The sequence below is a fragment of the Schistocerca nitens genome, chromosome 1, assembly GCF_023898315.1.
Source record: "Schistocerca nitens isolate TAMUIC-IGC-003100 chromosome 1, iqSchNite1.1, whole genome shotgun sequence".
Classification (NCBI taxonomy): domain Eukaryota; kingdom Metazoa; phylum Arthropoda; class Insecta; order Orthoptera; family Acrididae; genus Schistocerca; species Schistocerca nitens.
In genome coordinates, this window is record NC_064614.1 from 458,919,305 (window position 1) to 458,934,544 (window position 15,240).

The window sequence follows — 15,240 nt, forward strand, 5'->3', positions numbered from 1 at the left end:
CAGATTGGAACTTACAGTGGTACTGACTGTGTTCTCGGTATTCCTACAGTTTCAGAACCTGTGGAGTCAGACCCATGCAATCCATCGCCTTGTGGGCCTAACGCCGAATGCCGAGATGGCAGTTGTACTTGCCTTCCGGAATATCAAGGAGACCCATACACTGGTTGCCGGCCAGAGTGTGTGTTGAGTACTGACTGTGACAGGACGAAAGCTTGCATCAGGAACAAGTGCGCTGACCCCTGCCCAGGGACTTGTGGACAGGATGCTCGGTGCGATGTAGTTAATCACATCCCCATCTGTACCTGTCCGGAAGGCACCTCTGGAAACGCTTTCATCCAGTGCCGACCAGTACCACGTACGTAATCGCCCATCTTCCAATTTAGTGCCTTTGAAGTAGTACTTTCCGGGGGCACCATGCTCTTGACTCTTAACAAATGGTGATTCAGAAGTCCTATCCAACAGTCGAGCGCTTTTCTGTTTTTGTTTTGTGTTTCTAGTAGTAGAGAGGAACCACTTTCTGTTATCTGTTAACAATACCTTGTCGCTCACGTTTAGCATGTAATATGAGATGTGGAATAGGATAAGGGTGAGTCCTTCGTTCTTGACGACGTAAATTTGAGGACTAAGTCAAGTTTGCCAGTGACTCGTCCGAATAGTGTCTGGGTCTATTTCCATAAAATAGTTACTTGAGAAGAGAGAACATCCTCCTACGATTCAAGTTCTTCTGTGTACTGTGTATGTCTTCTAACTAATGCATCTGACTGACAGAGGGCTCTCTTGTTCCTATGCAGCTCCTGCAGTTACACTACCATGTCGGCCATCTCCATGTGGACCAAATAGCCAATGTCGGGAGATTAATGGCCAGGCAGTGTGCTCTTGTGTACCTGGATACTTGGGAAGTCCTCCGGCGTGCAGACCAGAGTGCGTCGTGAGCTCCGATTGCAGCCAGAACGAAGCATGTAGTAACCAGAAATGTAGGAATCCCTGCCCAGGAACGTGTGGAATTGGAGCGCGTTGTGAGGTGGTCAATCACAACCCAATTTGTAGCTGTCCACCTCGTTACACCGGCGATCCGTTCTCCAGATGTCTGCCCATACGTAAGCACCAGATTGACGAAAGTTTTGCTTTGTACTGATGTCATAGTTGGTACCTTGTACATTTTATGTCCATGTGCCGCGTTAATGTTCTCACATATTCGTTTTGCCCTCATGTAGCTGAGAACCCTGTGGTCAGCGAGCCAGTGAACCCTTGCCAGCCTTCACCATGTGGTCCAAATGCTCAGTGCAAGGTAGCTGGAGACAGCCCATCATGTTCATGCCTGCCAGAATTCAAGGGCTCGCCTCCAAACTGCCGGCCCGAGTGCATCAGCAACAGCGAGTGTGCCAGCCATCTGGCCTGTATCGGGCAGAAGTGCAAAGACCCCTGTCCAGGAGCTTGTGGGTCGAATGCAGAGTGCAGAGTGGTCAGCCACACGCCTACATGTGTGTGTGCAGTTGGATACACTGGAGACCCATTCTCTCAGTGCTTTGTGCAGCGTAAGAATTGAGTCCTATTTAACTTCTTTTCCATTTGTGTGGTTGTAAATGCACGTTTGTGCAGAGAGTAACTGTAACCGACAGTAAATGTAACATGTGGATTTCAGCTGTGGCCGCGCCGCAGGAAAGACCGACGCCCTGCTCTCCGTCGCCATGTGGTTCGAATGCAGTGTGTAGGGAACAGAATGGCGCCGGATCTTGCACTTGTCTACCAGAGTATGTGGGCAACCCATACGAAGGCTGCCGGCCAGAATGTGTGGTAAACACTGACTGTGCTCCCAACAAGGCATGTATCCGTAACAAGTGCCAAGACCCGTGCCCTGGCACATGTGGCCCGAACGCAGACTGCCAGGTTGTCAATCACCTGCCATCGTGCACTTGCCGGCCAGGATACACTGGAGACCCGTTCCGATACTGCACGGTGCAGGCTAGCGAACGTAAGGAGCCAACTTCTATGTTATTCTTTCCACTGAAATCATTTCTCTGTCTGGATTGAGTTATTTTGTAAGCAAGTCTTCTTTCGATTGTATTTCTATGACTGACGAGCTCTTGTATTGCACAGCTGTGGTAGCTGAACCGGGAGATCCATGCAACCCATCGCCATGTGGTCCAAACAGCCAATGCCGCCAAGTGAATGGGCAGGCTGTGTGCTCGTGCCTACCGTCGTACATTGGCAGTCCACCAGGATGCAGACCGGAGTGTGTGGTTAGCTCTGAATGCCCGCAGAATCGAGCCTGTGTGAACCAGAAGTGTGTGGACCCTTGCCCTGGGCCGTGTGGCCTCAATACTCGCTGCCAGGTGATCAACCACAGCCCAATATGCAGCTGCAAACAAGGATTTACCGGAGACCCCTTCGCCAGATGCCATCCAATTCCACGTAAGATTCTGGAGCATTAGGTTTTTCTGGTGTGTGTGTTGCAATATAGCCTTGGTGACAGCGCAGGAATGACCTAGAACGTTGTTTCCTTTCTCATTTTAGCTCCACCTCAGAGGCCGAGTGCCCCAGTGGTTGTGAATCCTTGCATCCCATCGCCGTGTGGGCCATATTCTGAGTGTCGCGATACAGGTGGCAGTCCTTCATGCTCGTGCCTGGCAAACTACATTGGCGCTCCACCAAACTGCCGGCCCGAGTGCTCCATCAACTCGGAGTGCCCCAGCAACAGGGCTTGTATCAGGGAGAAGTGTCGTGACCCATGTCCAGGGTCGTGCGGCATTGGCGCACAGTGCAGTGTGATCAATCACACCCCAGTTTGCACATGCCCTGAGGGATACACTGGAGACCCGTTTAGTAACTGCTTCCCGAAGCCACCAAGTAAGCTATCTGTAATTTATAGAGCCATTGTGCCATGTGATAAATATAGCGGATTAGCAACAACAGATTGGAACTTACAGTGGTACTGACTGTGTTCTCGGTATTCCTACAGTTTCAGAACCTGTGGAATCAGACCCATGCAATCCATCGCCTTGTGGGCCTAACGCCGAATGCCGAGATGGCAGTTGTACTTGCCTTCCGGAATATCAAGGAGACCCATACACTGGTTGCCGGCCAGAGTGTGTGTTGAGTACTGACTGTGACAGGACGAAAGCTTGCATCAGGAACAAGTGCGCTGACCCCTGCCCAGGGACTTGTGGACAGGATGCTCGGTGCGATGTAGTTAATCACATCCCCATCTGTACCTGTCCGGAAGGCACCTCTGGAAACGCTTTCATCCAGTGCCGACCAGTACCACGTACGTAATCGCCCATCTTCCAATTTAGTGCCTTTGAAGTAGTACTTTCCGGGGGCACCATGCTCTTGACTCTTAACAAATGGTGATTCAGAAGTCCTATCCAACAGTCGAGCGCTTTTCTGTTTTTGTTTTGTGTTTCTAGTAGTAGAGAGGAACCACTTTCTGTTATCTGTTAACAATACCTTGTCGCTCACGTTTAGCATGTAATATGAGATGTGGAATAGGATAAGGGTGAGTCCTTCGTTCTTGACGACGTAAATTTGAGGACTAAGTCAAGTTTGCCAGTGACTCGTCCGAATAGTGTCTGGGTCTATTTCCATAAAATAGTTACTTGAGAAGAGAGAACATCCTCCTACGATTCAAGTTCTTCTGTGTACTGTGTATGTCTTCTAACTAATGCATCTGACTGACAGAGGGCTCTCTTGTTCCTATGCAGCTCCTGCAGTTACACTACCATGTCGGCCATCTCCATGTGGACCAAATAGCCAATGTCGGGAGATTAATGGCCAGGCAGTGTGCTCTTGTGTACCTGGATACTTGGGAAGTCCTCCGGCGTGCAGACCAGAGTGCGTCGTGAGCTCCGATTGCAGCCAGAACGAAGCATGTAGTAACCAGAAATGTAGGAATCCCTGCCCAGGAACGTGTGGAATTGGAGCGCGTTGTGAGGTGGTCAATCACAACCCAATTTGTAGCTGTCCACCTCGTTACACCGGCGATCCGTTCTCCAGATGTCTGCCCATACGTAAGCACCAGATTGACGAAAGTTTTGCTTTGTACTGATGTCATAGTTGGTACCTTGTACATTTTATGTCCATGTGCCGCGTTAATGTTCTCACATATTCGTTTTGCCCTCATGTAGCTGAGAACCCTGTGGTCAGCGAGCCAGTGAACCCTTGCCAGCCTTCACCATGTGGTCCAAATGCTCAGTGCAAGGTAGCTGGAGACAGCCCATCATGTTCATGCCTGCCAGAATTCAAGGGCTCGCCTCCAAACTGCCGGCCCGAGTGCATCAGCAACAGCGAGTGTGCCAGCCATCTGGCCTGTATCGGGCAGAAGTGCAAAGACCCCTGTCCAGGAGCTTGTGGGTCGAATGCAGAGTGCAGAGTGGTCAGCCACACGCCTACATGTGTGTGTGCAGTTGGATACACTGGAGACCCATTCTCTCAGTGCTTTGTGCAGCGTAAGAATTGAGTCCTATTTAACTTCTTTTCCATTTGTGTGGTTGTAAATGCACGTTTGTGCAGAGAGTAACTGTAACCGACAGTAAATGTAACATGTGGATTTCAGCTGTGGCCGCGCCGCAGGAAAGACCGACGCCCTGCTCTCCGTCGCCATGTGGTTCGAATGCAGTGTGTAGGGAACAGAATGGCGCCGGATCTTGCACTTGTCTACCAGAGTATGTGGGCAACCCATACGAAGGCTGCCGGCCAGAATGTGTGGTAAACACTGACTGTGCTCCCAACAAGGCATGTATCCGTAACAAGTGCCAAGACCCGTGCCCTGGCACATGTGGCCCGAACGCAGACTGCCAGGTTGTCAATCACCTGCCATCGTGCACTTGCCGGCCAGGATACACTGGAGACCCGTTCCGATACTGCACGGTGCAGGCTAGCGAACGTAAGGAGCCAACTTCTATGTTATTCTTTCCACTGAAATCATTTCTCTGTCTGGATTGAGTTATTTTGTAAGCAAGTCTTCTTTCGATTGTATTTCTATGACTGACGAGCTCTTGTATTGCACAGCTGTGGTAGCTGAACCGGGAGATCCATGCAACCCATCGCCATGTGGTCCAAACAGCCAATGCCGCCAAGTGAATGGGCAGGCTGTGTGCTCGTGCCTACCGTCGTACATTGGCAGTCCACCAGGATGCAGACCGGAGTGTGTGGTTAGCTCTGAATGCCCGCAGAATCGAGCCTGTGTGAACCAGAAGTGTGTGGACCCTTGCCCTGGGCCGTGTGGCCTCAATACTCGCTGCCAGGTGATCAACCACAGCCCAATATGCAGCTGCAAACAAGGATTTACCGGAGACCCCTTCGCCAGATGCCATCCAATTCCACGTAAGATTCTGGAGCATTAGGTTTTTCTGGTGTGTGTGTTGCAATATAGCCTTGGTGACAGCGCAGGAATGACCTAGAACGTTGTTTCCTTTCTCATTTTAGCTCCACCTCAGAGGCCGAGTGCCCCAGTGGTTGTGAATCCTTGCATCCCATCGCCGTGTGGGCCATATTCTGAGTGTCGCGATACAGGTGGCAGTCCTTCATGCTCGTGCCTGGCAAACTACATTGGCGCTCCACCAAACTGCCGGCCCGAGTGCTCCATCAACTCGGAGTGCCCCAGCAACAGGGCTTGTATCAGGGAGAAGTGTCGTGACCCATGTCCAGGGTCGTGCGGCATTGGCGCACAGTGCAGTGTGATCAATCACACCCCAGTTTGCACATGCCCTGAGGGATACACTGGAGACCCGTTTAGTAACTGCTTCCCGAAGCCACCAAGTAAGCTATCTGTAATTTATAGAGCCATTGTGCCATGTGATAAATATAGCGGATTAGCAACAACAGATTGGAACTTACAGTGGTACTGACTGTGTTCTCGGTATTCCTACAGTTTCAGAACCTGTGGAATCAGACTCATGCAATCCATCGCCTTGTGGGCCTAACGCCGAATGCCGAGATGGCAGTTGTACTTGCCTTCCGGAATATCAAGGAGACCCATACACTGGTTGCCGGCCAGAGTGTGTGTTGAGTACTGACTGTGACAGGACGAAAGCTTGCATCAGGAACAAGTGCGCTGACCCCTGCCCAGGGACTTGTGGACAGGATGCTCGGTGCGATGTAGTTAATCACATCCCCATCTGTACCTGTCCGGAAGGCACCTCTGGAAACGCTTTCATCCAGTGCCGACCAGTACCACGTACGTAATCGCCCATCTTCCAATTTAGTGCCTTTGAAGTAGTACTTTCCGGGGGCACCATGCTCTTGACTCTTAACAAATGGTGATTCAGAAGTCCTATCCAACAGTCGAGCGCTTTTCTGTTTTTGTTTTGTGTTTCTAGTAGTAGAGAGGAACCACTTTCTGTTATCTGTTAACAATACCTTGTCGCTCACGTTTAGCATGTAATATGAGATGTGGAATAGGATAAGGGTGAGTCCTTCGTTCTTGACGACGTAAATTTGAGGACTAAGTCAAGTTTGCCAGTGACTCGTCCGAATAGTGTCTGGGTCTATTTCCATAAAATAGTTACTTGAGAAGAGAGAACATCCTCCTACGATTCAAGTTCTTCTGTGTACTGTGTATGTCTTCTAACTAATGCATCTGACTGACAGAGGGCTCTCTTGTTCCTATGCAGCTCCTGCAGTTACACTACCATGTCGGCCATCTCCATGTGGACCAAATAGCCAATGTCGGGAGATTAATGGCCAGGCAGTGTGCTCTTGTGTACCTGGATACTTGGGAAGCCCTCCGGCGTGCAGACCAGAGTGCGTCGTGAGCTCCGATTGCAGCCAGAACGAAGCATGTAGTAACCAGAAATGTAGGAATCCCTGCCCAGGAACGTGTGGAATTGGAGCGCGTTGTGAGGTGGTCAATCACAACCCAATTTGTAGCTGTCCACCTCGTTACACCGGCGATCCGTTCTCCAGATGTCTGCCCATACGTAAGCACCAGATTGACGAAAGTTTTGCTTTGTACTGATGTCATAGTTGGTACCTTGTAAATTTTATGTCCATGTGCCGCGTTAATGTTCTCACATATTCGTTTTGCCCTCATGTAGCTGAGAACCCTGTGGTCAGCGAGCCAGTGAACCCTTGCCAGCCTTCACCATGTGGTCCAAATGCTCAGTGCAAGGTAGCTGGAGACAGCCCATCATGTTCATGCCTGCCAGAATTCAAGGGCTCGCCTCCAAACTGCCGGCCCGAGTGCATCAGCAACAGCGAGTGTGCCAGCCATCTGGCCTGTATCGGGCAGAAGTGCAAAGACCCCTGTCCAGGAGCTTGTGGGTCGAATGCAGAGTGCAGAGTGGTCAGCCACACGCCTACATGTGTGTGTGCAGTTGGATACACTGGAGACCCATTCTCTCAGTGCTTTGTGCAGCGTAAGAATTGAGTCCTATTTAACTTCTTTTCCATTTGTGTGGTTGTAAATGCACGTTTGTGCAGAGAGTAACTGTAACCGACAGTAAATGTAACATGTGGATTTCAGCTGTGGCCGCGCCGCAGGAAAGACCGACGCCCTGCTCTCCGTCGCCATGTGGTTCGAATGCAGTGTGTAGGGAACAGAATGGCGCCGGATCTTGCACTTGTCTACCAGAGTATGTGGGCAACCCATACGAAGGCTGCCGGCCAGAATGTGTGGTAAACACTGACTGTGCTCCCAACAAGGCATGTATCCGTAACAAGTGCCAAGACCCGTGCCCTGGCACATGTGGCCCGAACGCAGACTGCCAGGTTGTCAATCACCTGCCATCGTGCACTTGCCGGCCAGGATACACTGGAGACCCGTTCCGATACTGCACGGTGCAGGCTAGCGAACGTAAGGAGCCAACTTCTATGTTATTCTTTCCACTGAAATCATTTCTCTGTCTGGATTGAGTTATTTTGTAAGCAAGTCTTCTTTCGATTGTATTTCTATGACTGACGAGCTCTTGTATTGCACAGCTGTGGTAGCTGAACCGGGAGATCCATGCAACCCATCGCCATGTGGTCCAAACAGCCAATGCCGCCAAGTGAATGGGCAGGCTGTGTGCTCGTGCCTACCGTCGTACATTGGCAGTCCACCAGGATGCAGACCGGAGTGTGTGGTTAGCTCTGAATGCCCGCAGAATCGAGCCTGTGTGAACCAGAAGTGTGTGGACCCTTGCCCTGGGCCGTGTGGCCTCAATACTCGCTGCCAGGTGATCAACCACAGCCCAATATGCAGCTGCAAACAAGGATATACCGGAGACCCCTTCGCCAGATGCCATCCAATTCCACGTAAGATTCTGGAGCATTAGGTTTTTCTGGTGTGTGTGTCGCAATATAGCCTTGGTGACAGCGCAGGAATGACCTAGAACGTTGTTTCCTTTCTCATTTTAGCTCCACCTCAGAGGCCGAGTGCCCCAGTGGTTGTGAATCCTTGCATCCCATCGCCGTGTGGGCCATATTCTGAGTGTCGCGATACAGGTGGCAGTCCTTCATGCTCGTGCCTGGCAAACTACATTGGCGCTCCACCAAACTGCCGGCCCGAGTGCTCCATCAACTCGGAGTGCCCCAGCAACAGGGCTTGTATCAGGGAGAAGTGTCGTGACCCATGTCCAGGGTCGTGCGGCATTGGCGCACAGTGCAGTGTGATCAATCACACCCCAGTTTGCACATGCCCTGAGGGATACACTGGAGACCCGTTTATTAACTGCTTCCCGAAGCCACCAAGTAAGCTATCTGTAATTTATAGAGCCATTGTGCCATGTGATAAATATAGCGGATTAGCAACAACAGATTGGAACTTACAGTGGTACTGACTGTGTTCTCGGTATTCCTACAGTTTTAGAACCTGTGGAATCAGACCCATGCAATCCATCGCCTTGTGGGCCTAACGCCGAATGCCGAGATGGCAGTTGTACTTGCCTTCCGGAATATCAAGGAGACCCATACACTGGTTGCCGGCCAGAGTGTGTGTTGAGTACTGACTGTGACAGGACGAAAGCTTGCATCAGGAACAAGTGCGCTGACCCCTGCCCAGGGACTTGTGGACAGGATGCTCGGTGCGATGTAGTTAATCACATCCCCATCTGTACCTGTCCGGAAGGCACCTCTGGAAACGCTTTCATCCAGTGCCGACCAGTACCACGTACGTAATCGCCCATCTTCCAATTTAGTGCCTTTGAAGTAGTACTTTCCGGGGGCACCATGCTCTTGACTCTTAACAAATGGTGATTCAGAAGTCCTATCCAACAGTCGAGCGCTTTTCTGTTTTTGTTTTGTGTTTCTAGTAGTAGAGAGGAACCACTTTCTGTTATCTGTTAACAATACCTTGTCGCTCACGTTTAGCATGTAATATGAGATGTGGAATAGGATAAGGGTGAGTCCTTCGTTCTTGACGACGTAAATTTGAGGACTAAGTCAAGTTTGCCAGTGACTCGTCCGAATAGTGTCTGGGTATATTTCCATAAAATAGTTACTTGAGAAGAGAGAACATCCTCCTACGATTCAAGTTCTTCTGTGTACTGTGTATGTCTTCTAACTAATGCATCTGACTGACAGAGGGCTCTCTTGTTCCTATGCAGCTCCTGCAGTTACACTACCATGTCGGCCATCTCCATGTGGACCAAATAGCCAATGTCGGGAGATTAATGGCCAGGCAGTGTGCTCTTGTGTACCTGGATACTTGGGAAGCCCTCCGGCGTGCAGACCAGAGTGCGTCGTGAGCTCCGATTGCAGCCAGAACGAAGCATGTAGTAACCAGAAATGTAGGAATCCCTGCCCAGGAACGTGTGGAATTGGAGCGCGTTGTGAGGTGGTCAATCACAACCCAATTTGTAGCTGTCCACCTCGTTACACCGGCGATCCGTTCTCCAGATGTCTGCCCATACGTAAGCACCAGATTGACGAAAGTTTTGCTTTGTACTGATGTCATAGTTGGTACCTTGTACATTTTATGTCCATGTGCCGCGTTAATGTTCTCACATATTCGTTTTGCCCTCATGTAGCTGAGAACCCTGTGGTCAGCGAGCCAGTGAACCCTTGCCAGCCTTCACCATGTGGTCCAAATGCTCAGTGCAAGGTAGCTGGAGACAGCCCATCATGTTCATGCCTGCCAGAATTCAAGGGCTCGCCTCCAAACTGCCGGCCCGAGTGCATCAGCAACAGCGAGTGTGCCAGCCATCTGGCCTGTATCGGGCAGAAGTGCAAAGACCCCTGTCCAGGAGCTTGTGGGTCGAATGCAGAGTGCAGAGTGGTCAGCCACACGCCTACATGTGTGTGTGCAGTTGGATTCACTGGGGACCCATTCTCTAAGTGTCTAGTTTTTTCACGTAAGCTTCTGTGGCCACTTTATTACATTTACTGATTTTAGTTTAGCTGGTGATTTTTTAATCCTATATGTTATCCTTTTACTGTTAAGTGGAAGCATTGCATCGTATTGTTTTTTTGTGCCGTACGCTGACTTCTTTGCCTTAATATATGTTGCTCTATATGTGATGTATTAATTATTGTTAGTATTTGAATTAGAATCTCTGACTTTAATTATGGTAAGTCAGTGGGAATTATACTAGTTAATTTCTTTGCTGTTACATTCATTGACGCTTGGTGCCATTAGTTTTGTCCGTTCGTAGATTCTGTAGCAGTACATTCGTCGTCCGCCTTCTTACTTGGGTGGTAAAATGCTTGCGTCCCATGCACTGGGCACGTGTTCGATTCCCGGGCGGGTCAGAGATTTTCTCCGCTTGTGGTCTGGGTGTTGTGTTGTCCTTGTCATCATTTCTTCCTCATCATCCACCGCGAGTTGTCCAGTGTGGCGCCGAATGAAATAAGACTTGCACTCGGTGGAACCCGTCTCGGACTTACTGGCCAATAAATGCCTTAAGATCGTTTTATTTTATTTAATTTTTTTCAGTCCAATCAACGAAGGCAAAATATGGGAGAAATTCGTGTATTTGCAAATTATTCTACACTGGCAGGAGGAGGGGTACTGAAAAACACACTGAAAATTCTGACCGGTATGGATTTAAGCGTGGGGGTGGGGTTGCGTTTAAAGGTAATTTTTTGTGTTTTTCTTGAATAAATTGAAAATTGCTGCTTCCACCGAAAATATTTCCCAGTATAAAATTAAACTGCATCCTATTTCCTGCAAAAAAAGTCCCTTTCATTTTTCCTCCAGGACTAACATTTTCCTCTTCGCAAGGGTTGGAGACATTGCAGATTATTAAAATTATGATGAGGAAGAAATTATATATAATTAATGTTTATTGTGGAATGGAATTGCTTAAGCGGAAGTATTAAATGTGTGTATCAGATTTGCGTACGGTACAACCGTGTTAATAAACTGTATTTTGAGGGTTTGACAGGTTGGAAAAGGACTGGAGTTGAAAGAATCGCGAGGGAAGGTTGATCGTCTGTACTCCAGTTATAGCATTCTTTCGATAAAGGCGACTTCCCTCACCACCAACACTTCTTGTCCAGTTCTCTTTTACGGGTAGACAAATTAACTACACTGGATCAATGTTTTATGTATAGAGTTATTTTCTATTTATTATGTGAGTACTTGTTTGCTGCTGTTATGTGAAAGAGTTCAACTGCTGAAACTGTTAATCGTCTATCACTCTGATGATCGTGCCCCACATCTAACTTGCCCACAATTCGCATTCGACAATGTGGATTTCTTTGCCTTCACTAACAGTGGCTGGAATATTTTTCACAGCTTGAGGGGTACTAAATGCATCACCCCAGCTCAACTCTCATAACAGCTGAAGAGGTTCATAAGCTTAAATTGGATCTCTTGCAACACAAGTACGTCACCTAGGTGTTATGGAACTTCGGACGTTTCAGCGCTACAGCAGATCACTGTCCTAAACTTGAGCATGATCAGTCTGATTTCATCGGACATATTCAAATCCTCCTTGCAAGATAGACTCTGCAAGTGCTTAAGTTGTTTCACTCAGTGCAACCTAATTAACTAGTGTCAGAAACTCCTGAATGGAAGAGATCCAAGCAATCAACCACTAACATAATTTATGGCGAGAGAAGTGCAGTAACCTTCTCATCTTTCAATAATTCACCACAACTCTAGTACACGCTTTCAATGATAGTAGTATTGTTTCACCTTTACCAGCCCAATCCCTTTCCCGTCAACACTACATAAGTCGCTGGCAATATCACATTTACAAACTAAAAACTTTTTACTCATTGTTTATAGGAACGTGTTTTACGTAAAATTTCATTTAATAACTGCAATTAAGTACTCACTTAACAAACAGAAAATAGCTCCACTATACAAACACGAGGTCAGTGAAGTTATTTTGTCTACTAATATAACAAACTGGACACGAAATGCTGAGGAAGTATAGCGAGTCTGTAAACTGAAAAGCAAGCATCACTCGTGGTGGACGTCGTCTTTCCCGGACTAATGCTAAAACTGCCATATTTGATTGCAAGGAATCAATTTTCTCTTTAGCAATGTAGAACAGTGTTTAAAGATTTACGCAGAATCTGTCCATATGTTTTTCTTTGGGTAGAGTTTTTAGTAGGCCTAACTCATAACGCGCTTCGTGGAGGACAGACGTCCTGTGGGCATGTCCGTAAACTACATCGCTAGTGATTCACAAAGCGCGCTTTGGAAGAACCGGTGTAACTTTGTGGAACATCCTATAGTTACTTCTTGTGACGTCGTAGAACTCACCTGCTCGGCGCTCGCTCTTCAGTTTGCAGACCTACGGAGGAGGAAAGTGCATGACCACACTAACTGCCGACCTACCTTCCCTCACGCGTCTCTCCTCCTCCACCCCTTCCTCGCCCCACAAGACCGTCACATCCTCAGAACACAATATACCTCTTAGTACGATTCTACTGCACTTAGATGTAGTGAAAACATTTAATACTTGTTCTTAACCCATTTTATTTAACATCGAATATTATTTTTATACAATTAAAACTCTATCCCAGAAAACGGTACCAACTGCAGCGTAAGAGCAACAAAAATTTTATTTTCAGCATTTCGCGTAGTTACTGACCGAATTTAAAAATTGAGAATGCTGTCGTAATCTACTCATTAAGGGGTTAATCCTATGATAAAAGTTTAGCACAATAAGTCATTCATCCGGTATTTGAGAATAAGAGCATCTAATTTCAAACCTTTATGAAACTTTTTCTCGTTCGCACCCCCACACGAAACGATAAAAGGAAGAAATTTTATTGCTTACTACATTTTCGCTGTTCATGCAGTCAAACTTCAGCACCAAACACGATGTTTTACTTTATTACTTCCTTACAACTAGCCGGCCGGGGTGGCCGAGCGGTTCTAAGCGCTACAGTCTGTAACCGCGCGACCGCTACGGTCGCAGCTTCGAATCCTGCCTCGGGCATGGATGTGTGTGATGTCCTTAGGTTAGTTAGGTTTAAGTAGCTCTACGTTCTAGGGGACTGATGACCTCAGATGTTAAGTCCCGTAGTGTTCAGAGCCATTTGAACCCCACAACTAATTCTATTCGTGACGTAATTTGCAGACATTATCTACATTTCCACTGTTGTAATCAAGAAACTGGACTATGATAAATAAACAAAAACACATATAAAGGTTTCAAAAAACCCTGTCCTGTCACACTAATGTGGCCAACTGTCAAAAGGATGAACAACAATCTTTTGCAGCGCGGACCGCTGTGAGACACGCAGGAAGAAAGTGAGTGAAGTTCTGGAAGGTACCGACAAGGATGTGGAGCCACGCTGACGCCTGTGCTGCGTCAGGTTTCTCGGTTGAGGATCCATGGCGCGAACAAGCCGATCGAGGTGGTCCCACGGATTCCCGATGGGATTTTAATCCGGGAGTTTTCGCGGCTAGAGGAGTACGGTTAACTAATCCCGGCACTATTAGAACCACACACGTACACTGCAAGCTGTGTGATACTATGCATTGCCCTGCTGGTAGATGCCATTGTACCGAGGAAGAACAAACTACGTATAGGGGTGGACATGGTCCCCAAAGATAGATTCATGCCGTGTGCCTTCCAGAGCGACACTGTCGCCCAGGGAATGCCATAAAAACATTACCCAGATCATTCTCTTGTCTCCTCCGCTCTGAACCCTTCCGACGATTGGTGCAGGGTGTTTGCTTTCGGACATTTCATGCCGTACACGCCAACGGCCATCCGTCCGTTGGAGCATAAAACATGATTCATGTGAAAAGGCCACTCAGTGCGTCCAGTTGGGAGACTGGCGTGCCAATTCCAGCCTTCGTCGCCGATGAGCAGCAGTCAGCATGAGTACATGAACCAGGCACCTGCTGCGTAGGCCCATACTTTTGCCGAACAGTCGTTGAGGAGACATTGTTCGTAGCCCCTTGGTTCGTCTGGCCCGTCAGTCACTCAACAGTTCCACGTCTATTCGCCCATACACATCCCCGCAGCCGTCGTTCACTCCCGTCATATCTGAACCGTGGTGCACCACAATTGCCTCGGCGCCGGTTTTGGATAGCACCATTTTGCCATGCACGGAATACCTTAACCAGGTGGCACGCAAACGGTTTACAAACTTAGCCGTTTCGCAGACGCTTCCACCCTTGACCCGTTTGGAAGTCAGATAAATCGCTCCCATTTCCGTATTATGACAACGACTGCACTGTTTTCCACAACACCCCTCCCGCCCCGACACGCTTTATATTCCCTCCTCTGCTAGTGCTGCCACCCACCGTCTTTGAATAGTTACTGCATAGGCGGTGGTCATATTAATGCGACTGGACTGTGTAGATCACTGAATGTACCTGCAATATTACGTCACTGCATGACACATAGTTCAGGGAGTTACGACGTCATAAACTCTGAGATGCGTGTAGAACTAGCTTTTGTTTCAAATGGCGCGCAGTAAAACTTCAATGTCAGGCATGACGGTTTAATTTATTGCTCCTTTACAACTAACTCTGTCCGCAACACTCTTCCCATACAGTATCTACATGTATCACCGAATGCACCTGCAAAATTATATCATTGTTCAGTACATAGTTTACAGACATGACATCATAAACATTGAGATGCGTAAAAAATTAGCTGCTTCTTAAAATGGAGCGCAAATTTCCCACCTTACATTCATACGTTGTTCCATAATGAGAGCACTTAGACACTTCCAAAAACCTTAAAGCGTAATTTCAAATATTTTCTAAATTTTTACTCGTTTGCGTGTTTAAAGGCAAATATGTAGTACATTAATTCGTTTGTAAAGTAATCAGACGTTTGAAGCTGTTTTACATGAGAGTTTGAATCTTTAAAGAAACAGGGTTTACCAGGTTTTAATAATCTGCAA

General features: G+C 48.0%; 1 protein-coding gene across 1 annotated transcript in view; it reads left to right on the forward strand.

The window, feature by feature from the left end:
- The window catches only part of LOC126253539 (uncharacterized), a 606,491-nt gene that overhangs the window by 501,631 nt on the left and 89,620 nt on the right, over nt 1-15,240 (forward strand). The window contains exons 157-170 of the mRNA XM_049954972.1: nt 50-355; nt 792-1,097; nt 1,215-1,535; nt 1,643-1,972; nt 2,098-2,412; nt 2,515-2,847; nt 2,960-3,265; nt 3,702-4,007; nt 4,125-4,445; nt 4,553-4,882; nt 5,425-5,442; nt 7,927-8,232; nt 8,335-8,667; nt 10,878-10,883. Of these exons, the coding sequence (XP_049810929.1) occupies nt 50-355; nt 792-1,097; nt 1,215-1,535; nt 1,643-1,972; nt 2,098-2,412; nt 2,515-2,847; nt 2,960-3,265; nt 3,702-4,007; nt 4,125-4,445; nt 4,553-4,882; nt 5,425-5,442; nt 7,927-8,232; nt 8,335-8,667; nt 10,878-10,883 (3,837 nt within the window). The remainder of the gene's footprint in view (nt 1-49; nt 356-791; nt 1,098-1,214; nt 1,536-1,642; nt 1,973-2,097; nt 2,413-2,514; nt 2,848-2,959; nt 3,266-3,701; nt 4,008-4,124; nt 4,446-4,552; nt 4,883-5,424; nt 5,443-7,926; nt 8,233-8,334; nt 8,668-10,877; nt 10,884-15,240) is intronic.